The sequence below is a fragment of the Notolepis coatsorum genome, assembly GCF_963971535.1.
Source record: "Notolepis coatsorum genome assembly, chromosome: 17".
In the NCBI taxonomy this organism is placed as follows: domain Eukaryota; kingdom Metazoa; phylum Chordata; class Actinopteri; order Aulopiformes; family Paralepididae; genus Notolepis; species Notolepis coatsorum.
The window spans coordinates 35,596,970-35,620,846 of NC_140181.1; the positions used below are offsets into that span (position 1 = coordinate 35,596,970).

At 40.7% G+C, this 23,877-nt stretch overlaps 1 protein-coding gene across 3 annotated transcripts in view; it reads left to right on the forward strand.

The window, feature by feature from the left end:
- The window catches only part of gripap1 (GRIP1 associated protein 1), a 144,721-nt gene that overhangs the window by 18,445 nt on the left and 102,399 nt on the right, over nt 1-23,877 (forward strand). For all 3 annotated transcript variants that reach the window (XM_084334144.1, XM_084334145.1, XM_084334146.1), the window contains exons 2-7: nt 11,421-11,487; nt 19,627-19,688; nt 19,935-19,961; nt 20,334-20,441; nt 22,364-22,526; nt 23,085-23,251. In XM_084334144.1, the coding sequence (XP_084190270.1) occupies nt 11,421-11,487; nt 19,627-19,688; nt 19,935-19,961; nt 20,334-20,441; nt 22,364-22,526; nt 23,085-23,251 (594 nt within the window). The remainder of the gene's footprint in view (nt 1-11,420; nt 11,488-19,626; nt 19,689-19,934; nt 19,962-20,333; nt 20,442-22,363; nt 22,527-23,084; nt 23,252-23,877) is intronic.

Consider the following 23,877-nt stretch of genomic DNA (forward strand, 5'->3'; position numbering starts at 1 on the left):
CAGTCTTTTTTCATAAATCGCGAGATATGACGCGTTATATGCATTATGCCCAACTCGTTCGGGTTGCCCACCTGAAAGTCCAAATACGTTTTAACTCAACTGCAATCGTTACCAAAAGCATGTTTTAGGTCTGGTAAAATACGACACTGTGATCGTTACAAAAACATGTTTTAGGTTAGGTAAAATAGACATAGAATAGACCTTACCTTAGCCAGAAGTACTCCAAAAAGAATAATCCCAGTGATCCCATCGCGGTTGGGAATACTTGTGTATATGTGTATACTCGTGTACGGGAAATAGGTTTGAGGCGATAAAATCTCAGAGCGATCGCTCTGTCCGGATTCCCTCTGAAAGGGAGGAGTTCTTGCAAAAAAAAAAGAAAAGTGTCCCCACACTAAACTATCCCAGTTCAAAAGGTAGGTGATACTGCCACCTGGCATGATTCAATCGTCATTGCAATTTTAACGTAGGCAGATGTGCCAGGGAGACCCAGGGAGCTCCGGCCGAGTGTTTAGAACGGGGATCAAAGGAAAAAGGTCAAAGGATCAAAATCCGAGAAAAGTCGGCTTTGGCGCTCAACCGTTGGCGACGAAACCCGACCTTTCTCGGGTTTGGCGGGCAAAGAGTTAATTAAATCTTAGTAAAAAAGTGCAGTCCATGTCAAGAATGAGAATATATAAAGAGCATTTCACAATATTTGCACAGCTCTCTGAAGTTGGGATATTTAGTGAGTAGTATATTTAGGGGTGACATTTTTAATACATGTACATTGTACATTGTACTTTTGTAGTACAGTGTCTTTGTATTTTAACCTTTAGTACATTCATTCGGTATAAAAGCAACTATATGTATGGATATTAATAAACATGCTGGCAGAGTACATGCATCCATGTTGTCGTAAAAATAAAAAAATGTATTCCCTATCCATAGTTGCCGTGGGAAAAAAAGAAATTCCCTACCCACCCATGGCCTTAACACATCCAGCGCCAAAAACGCTGTCCAGCGTTATTGGCCGCCATGCGTTGACCGCCAGGATCGCTGTACAGCGTTTTTTGAGATCAATATTTATTTTTTTCGCCATGGTATTCATAATTCATATACCCATCCCCGGTGCTGCAGCTGGACCTTAGATGTGACTGCAACAACGGCTCAATACCGCCGCCTGGTGGATGGTTGGGCGAGTTACACTCGCCAACAGGATGTGCCATCAGTGCATCGATGAAACTCATCCGGCAGTCACATCTCGTTACGGGACTCCCGACAGACACTATGTACATAATGGATCGCTTTCTAAATTTAATAATCTATATGATTTCGGCGTTTAGTTCGACATACAAACCGGAAATGGACCTAGGCGATCGGCGTCGTATAATTGGGATCTTTCACCGCCAGTCTCATTGGCCCACGGTAAGAGGAATATAACGTTATTTTCAACCCGATTGTGCGTTTCCTTGTTTGCAAACCATCTGATCAATTATATCCACCCAACCTACATAAAGCATTTACTGATGATCGGGGAATTATAAACAACCCCCCCCCCCCTTTCCTCCGCGCATGATGAGGCATAATGTATACCGATCATATACATTTGAGTTTTTTGGTGTAGCGTGTATGGGGGGGAAACGGCAATCGATAATCTATATAATGCGTTTGGGCCTATAACTAGCGTTTTTGGAATTACAGCAGAAAAGATTAAAAACATATTTATATACTAGAAGGTATTAACACAACAATGTATGAATGAAAAAGTTCCCACATCCTGAACGATAGATAATCGATGTTGAATGGGCCATAGTAATGTCAATATAGCAATACAATTTTAAAAGTTATAGCCCTGCAAAGAAGGTAAACATCTCCATAGGCTTACAGCGCTGGCAGAGAGGGGCATGAGATAAGCAATACCCCCGGCGGGCAATGTGTTAACTGACCAACATTTTTTTTTTGTTAGGCCTAAGCAGCAAATTCAGAGAGTTTCTACTGGCTGGGTGGGTGCAGTGGTGGACGATGCCCCACAGACAGTCATCACCGTTGTGTTTTTTTTTTAAATTTTATTTAACCCTTTCACTACCACACTATAGAAGGTTAAACTTTCACTACCACACTACAGAAGGTTAACCTTTCACTACCACTAACCACACCACACTACAGACAGTTAGCGCTTTGGGTGACCTGTTTATTATTGATCTATTTCTTCTGTGGTAACGTAGTAATGTTGACATTGTTGCACACAACTTGTTTAACGTAAAATGTTTAATGGTAAAATACGTAAAATAATATGCTTTAGATAAGTCAATAGGGAGGTGTAGTGGTTACGTCATTGTTGTTTCTGGCTACTTGAAATTGCAATGTATTTCCAATGGACACATTTCTAAATCGTCTCCTTTAAAACAAATAAAGCATGAACATTGGCATGGTGTACCTTTTCTGTGTGTATTCATCCACAATCTATAGCTCAACATGAAACAATTGGCAATTAATCGTAAAATAATTACGTATAATTTTATTTCAACCAAAAATGCTTATACAATAATGTTAGTGATAGAAGGGAACTCATTTTGTGCAAAAATGAAAGCATGCCAATGTTCATGGCTGTGGAACTATCAATGACAATGGAGAGAGGCTTGTTGACTTCTGCATTAACAACAGATGCACAATAGGTGGAACCATCTTCCCCCACAGAGACATCCTCAAACTAAGCTGGAGATCCCCAGATGGGCATACGGTCAACCAGATTGACCATGTCATTGTCAACAAGAAATGGCAACGATCTCTTCTGGATGTCAAAGTCCACCGGGGGGCGGATGTTGGCAGTGACCACCACCTGGTGATAGCCAAGATCAGGCTAAAACTCAGAGCAACACCTAACACCAAACAGCGACGCAAAGTGTTTGACATCAACAAGCTTCTTGCACCAAAAGTCCAAAAAGAGTTTACCATCGAGCTTAGAAACCGCTTCAGTGCACTGGAAGATGAAGATGGAGAAGAAAATGGAGATGTTGAGAAAACATGGGGGAACATCGCAAAAGTATACAAAGAAACAGCAGAGAGTGTCATAGGCTTTAGAAAGAAAGGAGACAAACAATGGATAACACCTCAGACATGGACAAAAATCGATGAGAGGAAGAAAGCCAAAGACAAACTGCTGAGTGCAAAGTCACCCAGGCTAACTGAACGTGCAAAGAAAGAGTACAAGGTGAAAGACTTAGAGGTCAAGAGGAGTGCCCGAAGGGATAAGAGAGCCTTTGTGGAGAACCTGGCAAGTGAAGCAGAGACGGCTGCAGCTAAAGGACAACTCAGTATTAGGGATGCCCCGATCACGTTTTTTGCCACCGATACCGATCACCGATCGTCGTGAGCCATATCGGCCGATACCGATCCGATACCGATCGTTTTTGATTAAAAAAAAATTAAAAATAATTTTATATAAAAAGTTTTTTTTTTTTTTTTTTTATAAAATATATATATTATATAATTAGACTTGTACTTGTATTATCTGCGAGACATCGCCACCACGCAACAAGTCAAAATGCTCGCTATCTGCAAACAGCTCCACTGTCTGTGTGTACTCTAGTAGCCCTAGCTCCAAAAAGGATTCTCCGGCGCTGCAGCGGGACCCTATTGCCTTGGTAACGTTATGCTTTGGTCATTTCACATTCAGCAAGCCCTCAGCTCGAATACGCATTCAATCAATGTTATAAGACATTGATATCAGGAGCTATCTGTAGCTACTGCTAGCCGGCTAGATGACGTTAAGACAACTATTTAGTTCAATCGGACATTTCGTTTTGAACCGTGAACTAACGTCAGCTAACGCAAGCTAACGGAGATATCAACATGGGCTACTAGACTTCCTGGGGCATTTGTTGATATCCGGAGCTATCAGTAGCTAGCCGGCTAAATACCGTTAGACAATGCCTACTAAAAGTGAATAGTTGACTGGGTAATTTTGTTTAAACAGTAACGATAGCTAGGTAGCTAACGTTAGCTCAGGTCGAATGCACTATCTAGACTCAGCAGAGGAGGTCCGCCTCCTCTGTGTTTACAAACTCTACACGGGTACGGGCGGGGCTAGGGAGGAGGAGCAGTTTGCAGGTCCTGTGCGTCTGAGACAAGCGAGTGAGATATCCACTTGATCAGTTTCCGCGATCGGCGAATATGACTAATTATCGGAATTCCCCGATCGCATATTTATACTGATTATCGGCCGATAACGATCGGTGGCCGATCGATCGGGGCATCCCTACTCAGTATAGTGTATAGCAGGGGTCGGCAATAGGCGGCCCGCGGGCCGACATTGGCCCGCCAGCAATAATTTCTGGCCCGTCAGTTTATTTTGAGAATATGATATTTATTTTATTTTCATCATATAATTTGTATTATATGCATACTTTATGTTTTATCCATGTTGAGAGTGAATAACAGGTATAGGCAGTGAGGTGCAATGTACGTATATATAGGCTTGCTCAAAGTGAGGTGGACAGCGCGTGGTGCTGAAATGGGAAACACAAGTCCATGAAATAAAAACACCAGTTCAGTAAGTCATTCAAGCTTTATCTTTACTCATGACTGACGGCACCACACATGCATGTGAACACTAATGCAATTCAAAACAATGCAAAAACAATGCAATTAACTTTAAACAAAAAGAGTGCTTGAAGAAGCTCCTGAAATGACAGCGCTATAGGTATTTGAATTACGAGACATTCATTAGCTCCATTTCCAGTGCAGCCTCATCTAACAAGGTTAACTATCATAATCGATCGTCCCACTATATTCCTTTATCCATAATTGATCAGTCTCCCCAGTTAGTAGCTAGATTAATATATTTAGCGGAAGTGTCAATAATCGATCACGGGGGATTCCCCAATCTGGATGCATCAGCCCCAGGCTCCTCCGTAGACCAGACCGTCTCATTTAACAAGACGAGGCTTGTTTGAGATTCAATAAGTATAATAATAAGTAAGACAACGGATAAGTTTAACGAATTCCATATAAATCGATAGTTTTAACATTAAACATTCAACATTAAACCGGTCCATGGCCGTCAGATAGACGGTTGCGCGCGTAATGTAGGATAGACCGATAGAGAGGCGCTTTATAATACAATGGAAAAAAGACAAAGGTATAATGTTCAGAGCATGTATATGTCGTTTACAGTTTATTATGCCACCTATGCAGCTCGTTTATTTTGACAGAGTTAAAAAAATTTCACTATCATTATATTAAATTAGCCATTGTTTTTGGTTCTGGCCCGCCATTCAATGGCTTGGGGGACAATTGGCCCGCCGCCAAACCTAATTGCCGACCCCTGGTGTATAGGATCACTAAACAGCTAAGCGGTCCAAGGAACAAGCTGAAAGATGGGCTCAACACTTTGAAGAAGTGCTCAATGGACCAGAACCTGAAGAGCCTGCAGATCCAGAACCTTTGGATGAAATCGCGATCCTCCCTCCCAAGCTGAAGTACAAACGGCAATCAAGGATATGAAGCGGGGAAAAGCCCCTGGAATCGACATGCTACATGCAGAAATGTTGATGGCAGATATCACAACAGCCTCCAGGGTGCTGACCGACCTCTTCGCCAAGATATGGGAGCACAATGCCATACCAAGGGAATGGAGCAAGGGCCTCATATGCAAGCTTCCTAAGAAAGGTGACCTGAAAAACTGTGACAACTGGCGAGGCATAACACTTCTGTCCGTCCCTAGTAAAGTCATTTGCAGAATCCTTCTTAAGAGATTTGATAGTGCCATAGATGTCAAGCTAAGAGAGGAACAGGCAGGATTTCGCAAAGGTCGAGGTTGTATCGATCAGATCTTTACCTTACGCAACATCATCGAACAGTGTATTGAGTGGAACGCCCCCTTGTATATTAACTTTATCGATTTTAAGAAGGCATTTGACAGTATTCATCGTGAGAGCCTATGGAAGATCTGTTGTGACTTTTTGATAGTAATATAATTTGAACAGCTTGAAATATATCATTTTTTTATTGTAGCAAAAGGTGTAATCGAATTGGCATAAATATGTTTTATAATAGCCTAAATGGAGATTCACGTTAAATTGTTTATCATATTGTTTAGAATTATTGCATTATAGGACTATATTCTGTAACGCACCATTTTTGCCCCCAGTGGAAAGTCAGCTGCGCGCAGGCCTAGGCCACACGCTTCAACGCTAATTAGGGACGCGTGCCACCTGTAAAATGGTGTGTTTGATCCTTCGGGAGAAGTGACAGAATGTTTGTTAGAATACAAGCTATGCCTCGCTGCTGCTCTGCTAGAGAACCTGTAAAGGGAGAAACAAATTAAATGAAATGGAATTGAGAACTACATTTCTGCCTCCTGGTCGTCAATGAAACATGAAGAACAAAAACTGTGAAATATGAATAATCATATGTGTTTAAATTAGGGATGCACCGAATGGGAAATTCTTGGCCGAAACCGATACCGAAAATAGGAAACAGTTGGCCGAAAACCGAATGCCGAAAGGCCGAAAATGATTAATATAAATATATATATATATATATATATATATATAGTTTTTTTTAGCTACCTGATTATGGCAAAAGACATGATTATGGCTAAACTTAACTTAAATAATATTAATAATCACTATTATGGGCCCATAAAACATTTATTCAGCACTTTTGAATGCATACATTAATTCCAGACTGTTAAGACTAAAAGACTACAACGATTGATGACGACTTCCTGTCCTCGCATTTCCATTTCCGGTTTAACGATAATACATTTTCAACAACAGATTGCTGCTAATTAAACAGTTAATTTAAACGGAGTAACGTTAACGTTATGTCGAGTTCATACGTGTAGTGTAGTATGAACTCGTCATAACGTTAACATTACTCAGTGTCCACTGTTGCTGCCACCGTTGCGTCGCAGATGGATGGTACACTGTTAGCTCCGTAGCTAATCCGCTCCTAGACTACTGATAGCAGTACCGCTAACGTCGGAGCTGATCAATACTCCGGTTTTTTCTAATTTAGTTTAGAACCGGGTTTCGGGGGGCACCCCTACTCCCAAGAGGAGTTAGTTATCACAGGCTGTAGAATGCAGGAAGAGCTGCCAAGCTGCTCACGTTACATGTTGCGCATGCTACCGGTATGTCTGTAGTCGCGTTTTGATGACGTCATCACAACAACACGTTATTTGACTTTCGGTCATATATTTTCGGTGCTAAAACCCTTTCGGCCGAAAGCCGAAAGAGCCTTTTTAACCATTTTCGTCCGATAATTTTCGGTAGCCGAATTTTCGGTGCATCCCTAGTTTAAATAAAAAGAGGATTTTGAACAGTTTATTGTGCAAACAAGATCCTAAGGGCATATGGAATACCTTCCAAAATTGTCAACATCATTGGAAAATTCTATGAACACTTTGAATGCAGTGTCATCCTTGATAACACCTTGACAGAGTCATTTCCCATTAAATCTGGAGTAAGACAAGGCTGCATCCTCTCCTCTATTCTGTTCCTGATTACCATCGACTGGGTTATGCGTCAAACTACATCAGACCGTCCCCGTGGAATCCAATGGACCCTGTTCTCCTTTATGGAAGACCTTGACTTTGCAGACGATCTGGCGGTCATGTCATCCACTCGTAGCCACCTCCAGGAGAAGTCTGACCGGCTAAGCAATTATGCAACGCAAACTGGTCTCTACATCAACCAGAAAAAGACCCAGGTGATGTGCATCAATGCCCCAACAGCACCTCCAATCACCATCGATGGAGAGGCATTGGAATGTGTAGAAGACTTTACATACCTCGGAAGCCTCATAAGCAGTGAAAGTGGAACGCAAAAATACATCAAGACGTGTCTCAACAAAGCAAGAGGTGCTTTCAGCCAACTTCGCAACATCTGGAAGTCTAAACAATATAGTAGAGCTGCCGCGGTATTGATGTTTTCCTTACCGCACACATTTGCAAAATATTTCCTACCGCCGCGGTAATAACCGCACACACACACACACAAAAAAGTTTGAATGCATTTTTTTTGTAGTCTACTCTTTATATAGCATATAGCCTGCCTCTAGTCTAAATGTCTATCTTTAGAGGGTGACTTTGCAGCATGAATATTGTTTGGGATTCGGCATGCACGCATTCGTTATTAAAAGTGAAACACGGATTCGAAGTCTCCCCTCGGTGTCGCGCCCGCCGGTTACCCCCCCGACCCTTTCTTCTTCTTCTTATTATAACGTTACTACTTATGATTACAAAGGCATTCGATTTGTGGCATTAACGTTAGTATAGTTACACGTTCGTATTTACCGGACCACATAGCAAGGCAAGCGTTACTCAATTAATATCTAAGTTCCTTTCTTTGCTCAGAGCGTGCCGAGTTGTACCCATTCTGCGGTCTGTTAATAAAGTTTTCAATCAGACAAGTGTATAGAACGAAGGGCTTTTATTATAACATTTCGTTGCAGTAAAATCATTATGCCTCGTTCCCTGAGGAGCGACGGCGTCGGTAATCCACTCCGTTCTCCGGTGGGAGCTAACGTACTATTAGCCGTGTTGTGATGGCTGAGATTCAGGAAGTAAAAGCACTGCAAGATGCTCCAAGCATGTGACGCGTATCTCTTCTGACCAATCAGTGGTCTGCAGTGTTTCATGTGACTTTTCTGGTACCCAATAGGGTCGCTTGGAATCTCGACAGAGAAGTAGGGTATATCTGCAGAGCCGCAAGCCCAACGAGAGCGTAATAATAATAATAATATAATAAAAAACAGCGGTGATGCCGGTATTCAGCCCAACGCTGCGGTGGGCATGATGTAACAGCGATACCGCGGTAATACCGATACCGCGGCAGCTCTACAATATAGCCTTAAAACCAAACTCAGGCTCTACAACAGCAATGTTAAGTCTGTCCTGCTATATGGCTCTGAGTGCTGGAGAGTAACAAAACAGGATATGAGAAAGGTTGACGTCTTCCACAATAGCTGCTTACGTAGGATCTGTTGATGAATGACTGCACTCTAGTCATTGTGATCTTGGGGTGTCCTCCACGTCTCTGATCCGTATAGGAGTACTGGCTTGATGTTGGATTTGAAGAGTCTGATCTTTGTCTGCTGACTGATTACCTTGGAGCTCCAGATGTTCTTTAGTTGGATACGAGGCCCTTGCCTTGCTGATTCTTGCTCTTGACATCTGCCTCCGTGCCACCCTTCTTGTCTATGCTGCTACCTAGGTAGGTGAAGGATTCTACTTCCTCAAGTGCTGTTCCCTCCAGGTTTACTGGGTCTTCGTTGTTTGTGTTGATCTTGAGTATTTTGGTCTTTGCTTGGTGGATGTTGAGGCCTAGTTGTGTTGAGGTGTCGGACTGTCTGCCAGTATGTTAGTCTTCTCCTGCATCTGTTGTCGACTGTGGGATAGTAGGGTAAGGTCGTCTGCGAAGTCTAGGTCGTCCAGTTGTGTTGAGTATTCACTGGATCCCGTTTCTCCTCTGTGCTGTTGTGGTCTTCAATATCCAGTCGATGGCCAGGAGGAAGAGGAAAGGGGACAGTATACCGCCTTGCCTTACTCTGGTCTTCACTTGGAAGCTTTGTATGAGCTGTCTGCAGGTCATACCTTCATAGGAGTTCCTCATGATGTTGACGAGCTTTTCTGGTATGCCGTAGTGTCGAAGCAGTTTCCAGAGGGTGTTTCTGTGGAGGCTGTCAAATGCCTTCTCGTAGTCTACGAAGTTGATGTTCCATTCCAATGATTGCTCGACTATCACTCACTTTTTTTTACCGGCCACGATGACCATCAAGATTAATATTTGCCGGCCAATTGATATTCTAGACAGTCACCGGACAATATTTACCAGCTAACCGTGCCTACAACTAGGGCTGTCTTAAATACTTCGAAGCTTCGAAGCTTCGTTCGATGGCACAAGCTTTGAACATAAAAAAAAAATCGAAGTTTAATTATTTTTTATTTTTTTTTACTTCGATTTTTGTGTGTGTGTGGGGCCATTGGGTGGGGGCGGGGAACTAATACACTGGAGGAAAGTAACCCAGTTCAGCACTGCCCAAATTATATCATCACTATTGCCTGTTTGAAGGATATCATCCTCAAACACATATACACCTACATGCCTTGTAGAATTCCACACATAAGAAAGAAAGATACTGGGATGAATAAACAAAATAGGAAATAAAATGTAGAAATGCATGCAATACATAAATAAATATGAATCTCCATATATGAAATAGAACATTTAGATAAGGTGCTACTGAGATGTTTTGGTGAGTTCTTTGTTTTTTTGTGGAAGTAGCCCTTCTTAAAAATGCATGAACATTCACTGATAATTAGGGATGGGTACCTTTCACATTTGAACCGATACCGGTACCGGTACCTGTGAATCGATACCGGTACCCAACGGTACCTTTTTTCGGTACTTTAGTCTCAAGAAATTTAATTTACCTACCTCAGTCGTAAAAAATAAAATCCAAACTTCAAATAACTACAATTTTGACAGTTTTCGGCTTGTCATTGCTCCGACTGCTTTGTTGTTGAATCAAGTCAAATCCTAGGTAAGCATATATTGTGCGTGTGAACGTTGACATGAAAAAAAAAAGTAAAAAAAAAAAAAAAAAAAAAAAAAAAAAAAAATTTTCGGTTTCTCACTTGATTCAATACTCGGTAGTACCGACGTGTTTTGGTTCGGTACCTCAAAAGTACTGAATTCGGTACCCATCCCTACTGATAATTGGTCTGTAGTGGAGTCTACAAGGTCTACATTGCCGGACCATGTAGAATCCGGACCTTGTAGACGGACATAATTCTGTGCATAGTTTAGTCTACACAGGCCATATTTCAAATAATCAAAATCTTACTTCATTCATCTTAAACATTCTTGATTTGGGGGATTGGTAGTTCCCATGAAATCTGAAGTTGTTCAAACGACAACAGCGATCCACCTTGAATTAAATCACACAGCCGAGTGAAACCTTGTTGGCTGCGTCACAGTCACGAAAGGGGCTACTTAATTAATTAATCCAATCCACTTTATTTATAGAGCACATTTAAAAACAACAAAGTTTACCAAAGTGCTGTACAAGTCCCACAACATAAGATAAAAATAAAAATAAAATAAAATATTAAAAGAAATAATTTTTTTTGAAGCTTCGAATTAAAATCGAAGCTCGGCCCCGAAGCTTCGATTGCCAAAAAAAGCTTAGAAGGTCAGCCCTACCTACAACACCAAGTTATTTCTTCCCCTTTTAAAAAATCATTATCCGTCACTGAATTTAGTTTTTTAGTAGTTTGTGTCAACCTTCCAGAATGTCTTTGTCATGTTTGTTTCCTTCAGCTTCTTCATATACACCGTTTAATTTATGCACGCTCTCTCTCTCTCTCTCTCTCTCTCTTTCTCTCTCTCTCTCTCTCTTTGTCTCTTTGTCTGTCTGTCTGTGTCCAGGCCCAGCTGTTGGAGCTGAGGACTCAGAACTACCAACTGTCTGATAACCTGAGGAAGAACTCAGCTGGTAGGATAACCATCACATCACTACTGCAATATAACCATCACATAGAACCATCACTACTGTACTAGAACCATCACATATAACCATCACTACTGTAATAGAACCATCACATAGAACCATCACTACTGTAATAGAACCATCACTACTAGGGGTGGGAATCACCAGTTTCATCACGATACGATATCGATTCTTTGGACAACGATACGATATTTTCCGATATCACAAAGTCTGCCACGATACGATACGATTCAATTCAGGTGCCTGCGATCGATATGAGACGATATTATATGCCCATTTAACACAATCAGTAACATTTAAATCAACAAAAAAAAGGCAATGGAAATATCATTTGACATTTTAATTTTTGATCTCTTCCAGACATTTAAATGAAAAACAATCGATTGTTTTTAATACAAATAGACCTCCTGTTCACTGTTTTTGGTTCGTTCGATATTAATATCCTTTCACAGCGCTGTATTTTGGCTGGAAAAGGCATATTGGGAGTCAGAAGGTGCAGTACCGGCCAGATCCTGTTATCTCGAGAATGCAGTAACCCCCCTCCTTCCCAGTCCCTAGTGGACCTTTGCCGTTCTCTCTATATGGCTCTATCAGCTTAGCTTAGTTAGCTCACGCTAACGCAACGTTAATTTCGGTATTTAACGCGACGTGGGCATAAAGGAATGGCGAGGATGGAAAGCATGTTCGATGCATTTGACCCCTTGTGGGGAAAAAAACAACAGGCACTTATTTCGGGCAAAATAGGCGGACTCTGAAGTAGGGCTGGGCGATATGGCCAAAAACGTTATCGCGATAAAATAATTAAATAATTTTCATATCACTCGATATTAGGGATGGGTACCTTTCACATTTTAACCGGTACCGGTACCTGTGAATCGATACCGGTACCCAACGGTACCTTTTTTCAGTACTTTAGTCTCAAGAAATTGAATTTACCTACCTCAGTCGTAAAAAAATAATAATCCAAACTTCAAATAACTACAATTTCGACAGTTTTCGGCTTGTCATTGCTCCGACTGCTTTGTTGTTGAATCAAGTCAAATCCTAGGTAAGCATATATTGTGCGTGTGAACGTTGACATGAAAAAAAAAGTTAAAAAATAAAAAAAAATAATAATAAATTTTTTTTTTATTTATTTTTTTTTTTATTTTTTTTCGGTTTCTCACTTGATTCGATACTCGGTAGTACCGACGTGTTTCGGTTCGGTACCTCAAAAGTACCGAATTCGGTACCCATCCCTACTCGATATCGATAATTATCGTCGATATAATTTCTGTCAAGTTTAATTAACTTCTTGTGCCCGGCGCCGACGGGCTATTAATAGACTCACTTGTTTTGCTGCGGTAGAACGGAGACGAGTTGGAGAGCCGTTGCGTGTCGAGCCAACCCTTTGAGAAGCGTTGTGGTCCCGGCTTGAATTTTCCACGAATGTGTCCAAGTCCATAATCCATATAAATCCATTTAGTTATATCCAACACAGTCTGAATGAATGTTTCTTGTGATTATGCCGCGTGATTTCAAACAACCAAAACAACTGAATGTCTCGAGTTGTCATCAGTCCGTGCACGTTCTTCTACGCAGTATACTAAACACCCCAGTGCATAGATTATTATATTCCACCAGGGGGCAACCTACCGCCACTGGATCATATGCATTATAAGAATGGAACTAACAGTTAGCCAGAGCAAGCGGTGTATCCCACGACAATGTACTAACTATCACCCTAAAATACTCCGTTCCGCCCCAATACATTGCAACGACGTCCACCGCATACCCCACACTACTCTAACCGTTACCATCAAAATTCACGCCACACACCCACTCCGCACGTAAACTATAAAATAGCGGCGTGCAAGCTAATGATCCTAGCCAGCCTTGTTTCCAATGTACTAACTATCACCCTAAAATACTCCGTTCCACCCCAATACATTGCAACAACGTCCACCGCAGCATACCCCGGCCCACACTACTCTAACCGTTACCCTCAGAATTCACGCCACACACCCACTCCGCACGTAAACTATAAAATAGCGGCGTGCAAGCTAATGATCCTAGCCAGCCTTGTTTCCTACCCAGAGGTGCACCGCGGGTCTCCTTCGCTGTCGCCATCTCCTTCACTGATTGGTTGTTAGTGCGTGTGCTGATATCCAAGCTTGGAAAATCGATATATCGAAACTTTGCGACCACGTTTCATGTTTATTTCGAGGAAATAATTTATTGCGATAGTTATCGTTATCGTTTTATCGCCCAGCCCTACTCTGAAGCAATGCTGTCTAACGTTAACACACACTGAGCTGCGCTGAGCTACTGTTGTTGCAGCCGGGCGGATATGCTCACGAGGGGATTTTCAAAATAAGAGTATCGCAATATGAATCGATCTTTTTACGTTGCATCGATCCGATTTTATAATTGATAATAGATCGATATATCGATCTGGATCGATGTATCGTCCCACCCCTAATCACTACTGTAATAGAACCATCACATAGAACCATCACTACTGTAATCGAACAATCACTACTGTAATACAACCATCACTACTGTAATAGAACCATAACATAGAACCATCACTACTGTAATAGAACCATCACATAGAACCATCACTACTGTAATAGAACCATAACATAGAACCATCACTACTGTAATAGAACAATCACAAGAACCATCACTACTGTAATAGAGCCATCACTACTGTAATAAAACCATCACTACTATAATAGAACCATCACATAGTACTATCACTACTGTAATATAACCATCACATAGAACCATCACTACTAGGGATGCACAGACATTTCGGTGGCCGAAAACTTTCGGCCGAAAATGGCCAAAAATGGCCTTTCGGCTTTCGGCCGAAAGAGTTTTTTCACCGAATGTCAAAGAACATAAACAACCTGTAACCTAACGCGTGTTGTTGTGATGACGTAATCAAAACGCGGCTTCAGTCATTACATGCGCAACGTGAGCTCTTCAGTCCTGCGTTCTAGCAGCCTATGATAACTCCTCTTGGGACTCGGGAGTCGCGCTGTTTCTATGTAAACTCTGCGCGCAACACGTCCAATAAATGAGTCTTTAACATGCTTTATATCCTCGCCATTACTATATGCCCCGTCGCGGTTAAAAACCTTAACTAACGTTAGTGTTAAGCTAGCTAACAACGCTTCAGTTCCTCTTTCAATCGTCTTTCTTAAGCTACGTCATCCCCCGCTAAGAGTCACGGGAGATGTAGTAAATACAAGTCCTTCCATGTAGGCTAGAACGCAGTGAATTATGACAGTAGTTCAAGTTTCTTTATTAGTTGTCATACAAAAATACAGAGTACTTTTATATAAAATGCTTACTGTAGCCACTACAGTAACATCATTAAGTCTGCTATAAGCTATTCTCCCTCTTGTGTGTGCAGATCTTTATGCAGTTTTAAAGCACCTTGGCTTTGTTCTGAATGCACTTGGTTGTATAACCTACAGAGAAAAGAAAATGCACTTGACTTTTATTAATATTATTTAAGTTAAGTTTTGCCATAATCATGTCTTTTGTCATAATCAGGTAGCTGAACAAAAAAAAAGACATTATATATATATATTTCTATTAATCATTTTCGGCCTTTCGGCATTCGGTTTTCGGCCAACTGTTTCCTATTTTCGGTATCGGTTTCGGCCAAGAATTTCCCATTCGGTGCATCCCTAATCACTACTGTAATAGAACAATCACATAGAACCATCACTACTGTAATAGAACAATCACATAGAACCATCACTACTGTAATAGAACCATCATATAGAACCATCACTACTGTAATAGAACCATCACTACTGTAATATAACAATCACTACTGTAATAGAACCATCACTACTGTAATAGAACCATCTCTACTGTAATAGAACCATCACTACTGTAATATAACAATCACTACTGTAATAGAACCATCACATAAAACCATCACATGTAACACCTCTACTTTGTAGTAAACATATAAATACATAGTGTATATACAGTGTCAAGGGCGAAACTTTAGTTTGAGAAGTGGGGGCGGGGCACAATTATTATGGGATGGGAAATATGTGCGCGCCATTGATTTTTTCGTGCATGTGAAGAACACATGCCTGTGAAGTTCAAATCATACCCACGGCGATTTCCATTTAACCATACTTTTTTCATTAGCCATACTCCTCTCGACATGTCATTGCACAAACGCACACATCACAGAACAAGTCTTGCATATTAATTAACATTATATAATGTTAGTTTTCGGACTGTAAAAAGTGAGAGGGACAAAAACAAGATGTGGATTCCCTGTCCCTAGTGGAAATGTTGCCCCTGTACAGTGTAGTAAACATAAATACATACTGTATATACAGTGTAGTAAACATATACATACATTCTGTATATTCAGTGTAGTGAACATAAATACATACTGTATATACAGTGTAGTAAACATATAAATACATATACAGTGTAGTAAACATAAATACATACTGTATATACAGTGTAGTAAACATATAAATACAGACTTACATACTGTATATACAGTGTAGTAAACATACTGTAAATACATATTGTATTAGGGATGGGCGAAACCATGTGATTTTGTTTTTACTTAATAGCGAACGTGACATATTCAAACAAGTGAGGTATCTGGCTGCTGTCATTCCGAACAAGTAAATATTTGTGAGTCTCAGTAGTGTAAGATCCTGATCAAACTGGCCAGTATCACGTCTTCATCTGTTTTGGCTCTCCATCCAATTCCTCTGCGTTGTGTCATTTTAATGGTCCTGACGTCTCTCCGACACTGGCTGATAAGATCCTTATCTCCCCGTTAGTGCAATCCATAAACCATACTAATTCTCCACCTCCGTAAGAATTCGACACTTCGACACCGTGGAATACCTTATTGCGTTGTTTTATTGCTATAAACAGAACCTCATAATCAGATGTTATCAGATGTTATCAAATTGTATCGTCCTTGAAGAGTCTATTCTAATGATCTTTCGGTGTGTTCGTCTATCTAATGATCTTTCAGTCCAGTCTATTGTCCCTCTGTCTCTCAGTCCAACAGTGGTCAGGCCTGTTCGTTAGCCAAGACCATCCTCGTGGTAGCCGAAGCTACTGATGATGTGCCATCCCCCCCCCCCCCCCCCTCTGTGATAAGAGGAGAGAGAGAGTCTCTCCTGGTTTCTTCCCTCTTAGTCTCAGCCATGTCAACTGTTGTCATGACAACTGCTAACCTTTCACACATTAAAATGCAGTTTCTACTGTTTCATTAAAATAAACCGCTCTCCCTCGCTCTGGGAGACACTTGCTCTTATCTCAGATGTTCTTACAAGGAATGTCAACAAACATTCTCTCGCTGGCAGTGTGGTGCTCACTCGCTCTGAACCAACCTCTGCTAAGCCAAACACATTTCTGCCCTCTCTGACCTGGCACCGTTAGATGCTACCATCTTCCCCCAATCTATACATCACATACATTGAAAAAGCACCCCAAATCCCTCAGTAGGCTAACGTTATTTCCAGGAACAATAGCATTAATTCTGAAAGTTACATTGTTGAAATGAAACAAAACGTTTCCAGGAACAAAATCACTGATGCCACAGTACCTGGCTAGCTAGTGAGCTGTACCCAGCATGCCGTTCAGCGGTGTAACAGTTAATAGGGTCCCCTCTAAATACACTACACCAGTGGTCACCAACCTTTTTAAGCCCAAGATCACTTTTTTTTTTTGGTGAAGGCAAGATCTACCTATTGAAGCGTTGAGAGAAAAATACAGCCAAGATTGTACTTTAAACTAAATTACTTTTATTTGCCTGTATTCTAATTACATGCAATGCTTTGGTCCAACATTAAAACGTCAAAGTAGAACTATTATGTACTTTCTCAGTCAGTGCTAAGTGCAGTCATCTTATGCAGCATCACTTTTCACATCAAAACAAAAGTAGAACTGTAATGTGGACTTTCTCATATTATTAACATTGACAAACATATTTACAATTAGCATTTTATAAAGTAGAACTGTAATGTGTACTTTCTCAGTCAGTGCTAAGTGCAGTCAGTGCTAAGTGCAGCATCACTTTTCACATCAGAACAAAAGTAGAACTGTAATGTGGACTTTCTCATATTATTAACATTGACAAACATATTTACAATTAGCATTTTATAAAGTAGAACTGTAATGTGTACTTTTTCAGTCAGTGCTAAGTGCAGCATCACTTTTCACATCAAAACAAAAGTAGAACTGTAATTTGTACTTTCTCAGTCAGTGCTAAGTGCAGTCAGTGCTAAGTGCATCATCATTTTCACATCAAAACAAAAGTAGAACTGTATGTGTACTTTCTCAGTCAGTGCTAAGTGCAGCATCACTTTTCACATCAAAACAAAAGTAGAACTGTAATGTGGACTCTCAGGGTAAGATCTAAAAAAAGAAAAAGAAAATTTTAATTTTTTATTTTCATGGAAAGATCTACAGGGACAGTCTCAAAGACCGACCAGTCGATCAAGATCGACGGGTTGGTGACCACTGCACTACACAGTGTAGAGGTGCCGGTAAAAAATTGGGAAAATATATTTTTGTAGACCAAACGATATTCGCCTAAATTAATCGTTTTTCTTTATAATTTCATGACTATTTAAGCATTACATCACGCGCAGGAGTGGTTTGTGACCAATAAACCATGCCTAGGGGTGGTCGTTAGACCCCCCTAGGCATGGTTTATTGGTCACAAATCACGACTACAAGTGGTGTAAAGCTTTTATACAACTGCCAGATTCATCCAACCTTATTTCTATACAATAAACACACATTAATCGAAGATTTATTGAAAAAACCATCCGCCAGAAAAAGTAGTTCCCACAACTACAAAAAAGACAAGTTGCCTCCATGTGGAAGCAGCTTGAAGTGCATCCAACCAAACTAACACATCCAACTGTGTATTATTGGAATGATTGAGAGAAGTTGCCTCATGTGGAAGCAGCTTGAAGTGCATCCAACCAACTAACACATCCAACTGTGTATTATTGGAATGATTGATTGAAAATGTTATTACCAGATGCAGAATGGGTACAATACAGTACGGCTCAATACACACAATTGTTAAGGGAATGCAGACCTACTTTCCATAGAACTTCATTCTTAGATGCTTCTATATAAAGTAGGTAAAACAAATTAAAACGTTTTCTTTGCCCTATAGGAAAAAAACGTTTTCTTCGCCCTATTTTTTTATTTATTTCTTTTAGCCTAAACTTAACCAGTTGGAAACCAGGGGTACAGTAATAAAATTAGCAATCAACCAATCAATCAATTCAATAGACCATGCTCACTCAAAACAGCGCTGCTTCTCTCTCAGTCTGACTCCCCCGCTGTTGCAGACAGGAGTGTGTGTGTGTGTGTGTGTGTGTGTGTGTGTGCGTGTGTGTGTGTGTGTGTGTGTCACAGTGTGTGTGTGTGTGTGTGTGTGTGTATGTGTGTGTGTGTGTTTGTGGGTACGCCAGCGTCGGACAGTGTGAGAGTGAACGCTGCAGTCAGTGGGAAGGAAGTAGAAATTTAAATCAATCAATTAATCAATCAATCAATCCGCGATTTTTCTTTTGTTCTAGATTGACTCAAGACCCATCAATTACATCATCCAACATTGTTTAAAGGACTAACACATTCCCCTTGACAGAATCGCTTCATATTTAGTCGTTATGGTGCTATCAACATATCCATTTGTTGTCCGCAATCTTGTTTTCTCCCGGAGTGAGCCGGGGAGTGATATGTGATTCGGTTGTGGGCGGGTCCTGAGCCCAGGACCGTGGATTGTTGCCAATAAAGACGTGTAAATGGCCAATCAGAATCGAGAAATTTGCATGCCGTTGTATAATAGAACATCTATGCCCATCCTATATTGTATATACAGTGACACAACTCTGCAAAACAAAACTATATGTATACTACACTCAGTATTTGTATGTATCTTATATACATGCTATATAGTATACATATAGTTTTGTATTGCAGAGCTGAATGTCTCTTATATTATACATACTATATACAGTACAATGTAATAAACATAGTTTTGTATTGCAGAGCTGAATGTCTCATATATATATACAATATATAGTGTAGTAAACATGTACTTTTGTATTGCAGAGCTGAATGCTGTCCGTCAGAAGAGCGCGGCCTTGGAGAGGGATTATATCAAAGTCCAGAAGGTATATAATAATGTTATGGTTATCTATTCTAGATTATATCAAAGTCCAGAAGGTATATAATGTTATGGTTATCTCTATTCTAGATTATATCAAAGCCCAGAAGGTATATAATGTTATGGTTATATATTCTAAATTATGTCGAAGCCCAGAAGGTATATAATGTTATAGTTATATATTCCTATCTCATCTTTATGCCTGTTATTTATACCAGTCAATTTAAGTCTGTATTATTCTTCTCCTCACCAGGCACTGAATAAGAGCAAGAAGGCTCAGGTATGTGGACTAGATGTTAGTCTGTCTGTCTGTCTGTCTGTCTGTCTGTCTGTCTGTCTGTCTGTCTGTCTGTCTGTCTGTCTGTCTCTGTCTCTGTCTCTGTCTCTCTGTCTCTCTCTCTGTCTCTCTCTCTGTCTCTCTCTCTGTCTCTCTCTCTGTCTCTCTCTCTGTCTCTCTCTCTCTCTCTCTCTCTCTCTCTCTCTCTCTCTCTATGGTATTATTGTGTGCTTGTGCTTTCAACATCTGGGGTAAACTAGGGTGAAACCTCACTGTTTACGCTAAATGTTTCCCTTAGTCCTTGTTTTAAGTTGAAACTACCTAAGGGGGACTGATATCCTGTGTGTGTGTGTGTGTGTGTGTGTGTGTGTCTAGGAGGTGGATGCGTTGCTCAGTGAGAATGAGATGTTACAGGTTAAACTCCACAGTCAGGAGGAGGACTTCAGGCTACAGAACACCACTCTGATGCAGGAGCTGTCCAAGGTACGTGTGTGAGTTGGATGCAGGTTGCAAGTGCAGTTGCAACAATTGAGGTGAAATTAGTCAAGCACACGTTCCCACCCCAAAAAAAAGAGTTGTACCCTTCCTGCTGACTTGTTGTACTTGTAAGTTGCTTTGGATAAAAGCATCAGCTTTTACTAAATGTAAATGTATAGAGTTGCTATAACATAACTAATTGGTTGCCAACCTAACTGATTAGTCTAAACTGAAATCGTTGTGATTTTCACAACTTAAAATCATGGAAATAACCAACCAGAAGGTTTGCAGACCCTACAGCTTCAGGTAGCTCTCTCTTTTTTCACCCTACATATGTGTGCTTCCCTGATTCCTGCATTGCTAGAAGGACTTAACCATGATCATTTGAATCCCTCTCAGGAGGGTCATACAGAAGCAAATATTTCACTATAATGTATATGACAAATAAAACAAGACTTGAAACTTGAATGTAAGAGCTACACAAACATTTTATGGCCTGATACAGTCAGAGCCTCATTCCTTGTCTATGGAGCAGCTTCAGATTTAATATCTCAGATTGTAGGGTTCAGATTGTAGGATTCAGATCATAGGGTTCAGATTAGTGATGCACCGATGTGAAAATTGTGGCCAATACCGATAACCGATATTAATATTGCCGGTCTGGCCGATACCGATATTTACCGATGTCGATATCTCTGTATAGAAAACACTTTTCAAATAAAGAGCTATTTTGTACTTTTGTAACTTATTTTTAGAAATGACTGATATTTTGAAACTATTTAAGGCCAAAACAAGTAAAAAAAAAATATAAATAAATAAATAAACTTTTTTTTTTATCGGTTCATATCAGCCCTATCTTGATATCGGACCGATACCGATGTGTAAAAAAACGGCCATATCGGCCGATATTATATCGGCGGCCGATATATCGTGCATCACTAGTTCAGATCATAGGGTTCAGAGAGGGTTCGGATCATAGGGTTCAGAGAGGGTTCAGATCATAGGGTTCATGCCTCCATGAAACAAACAGGAGAGGCGATGAAAGCTGAAACGATTGTAATCTTACAATTAGGGATGCACCGAATGGGAAATTCTTGGCCGAAACCGATACCGAAAATAGGAAACAGTTGGCCGAAAACCGAATGCCGAAAGGCCGAAAATGATTAATATAAATATATATATAATGTATTTTTATTTATTTTTTGCTACCCGATTATGGCAAAATACATGATTATGGCAAAACTGAACTTAAATAATATTAATAATCACTATTATGGGCCCATAAAAAATTTATTCAGCACTTTTGAATGCACGTCATCACAACAACATTTTAGGTTTACGAATGTTATGTAACCCTGTTCTTTGACATTCGGTGATATATTTTCGGTGCTAAAACCCTTTCGGTCGAAAGCGGAAAGGGCCTTTTTAACCATTTTCGGCGGATAATTTCCGGTGGCCGAATATTTGGTGCATCCCTACTTACAATACTCTATTGTGATTGCACTTATTGTATTTATCCTGTATTTATTATTATGTTTGTATGCTCGACATCATTGAAAATGTCCCCTCAATGAATGTTAAAAAATATATATATATATTAGGATTTTATTTATAGCATTTTCAGCTTTTTTGGTCAACGCAGGACCTTTTGGCCACGCAGGACCGACAGAGGAGAGAGGGGAAGACATGCGGCATATGGCCACCGGGTCGGGGAATCGAACCCGACTCAGCGTGCTATGTGGTGTGCTACTGGAGCGCCCAATGAATGTTTGAGTAGAAATAAAGATTGAATGAATGAATGCTGTAGAAGAAGATCATCTGACTCAAATGGATACTTCATGGAACAGGATACTTCATAAGTACACAATGTACATAATTTGTACATGTCTCTCTCTCTCGCTCTTGCTCCCCCCCCCCCCCCCCCATAGCTCTGTACTCAGATAGAAGAGTTGGAACAGGAGAACCAGGGGCTGAAGGAAGGAGGAGGAGCCACTGCAACAAGCCCCGCCCCCAACCCTGCCTCCAGCTCTGTGGATGGGGAACTGCTCCACCTACAAGCTGAGAACTCCGCCCTACAAAAGAAAATGACAGGTGTGTGTGTGTGTGTGTGTGTGTGTGTGTGTGTGCGCGCACGTTCAGTAGGGAGCTGTACAGACTAACTACACGCATACATATTTCATAGAAGATTTGCTCATGGAGCCCTGTGTGTTAGAATCTCAAATATCAGTGATTTGAATCATAACGTTATCTGCATTTCCTGTTCCTGTTGAAAAAGAAGTGTTTTAAAACTCTCTCTCTGTCTTTTTCAATTCAATTCAGTTCATTCGTCTTTATTTTCATGAATGTAATAAATACAATGTTGCCAAAACTTTATAATGACATTAAAAAGAAAAAGATACAGTTCATAAAATCAAGAAAATCGCAGAAAACAATGAATGTGCATGAATAGATAGATGATAGATGGAACTCTTATCAATGCTCAATGTTCTGCTTCCTCATGTCCTCACGTCCTCATGTCCTCTCGTCATGTTTTGATGTTACTGGTCTTTTCACGTATTGACCCACTTCAAACCTTTAGGAATCCCATTACGGGACCCGACCCATATGTTTAGAACCCTGTGTATTAATCTACCATCGAACCCCCCTTAGCCCTGCAGGAGCGCTATGACCAGGAGTTACAGAGGCAGGCTGTTGCCCACGGCAATCAGAGCGCTACCATGGAGACAGATGGATCGACCAGTGCTAACGGAGTCTCTGATGTCAGGGCGAGAGAGGAGGAGTTGGCTGCAGAGGGAACCAATGAAAGACTGGAACAGGTGATGGAGGAAAATAAGAGACAGAGAGGGGTTCGTTCACATCAGGTGTGTTCACATTGAGAGTGAGTTCACAGTAAGAGTGAGTTCACATCAGGTGTATCTATATTGAGAGTGCGTTTGCATCAGGCATGTCCACAGTTAGCCCTTTTACACCGGCAGGGCTCCGTGCCGGTTCCCGAACCGAATCTTGAACCGGCCGGCGCGTTCAGACCTGAATTAATTGGTTCGGAACGTGAAAAGTCGGTGCTCAGCTGGAACCGAACATTTTTAGTTTTTTCCTTGCGAACTGTGACATCATCAGTGGGCGTGTCATATTCTAGGCTGTGAAGACAAGTGAGAACGGCGAAAACCAGAGGTTCGGCATTGCACTCAATCGATTTCAAAATTTGATTAGATTCCAATGTATTGTTATTATACAGCACACATACAATACACCATCCAACCAGAGTGGATGCTCCAGAAATAAATATGCATGGAGAAAGGCTTAGTGAGGCAGCCTCAGCACACGAGCACACACACGCACACGCACACGCACACGCACACACACACACACTGTATACATGCAAAATGAATCGTTCCAGCAAAGTAGGCTTCTATTATTATTATTTTTTTTAACTTACATTTTA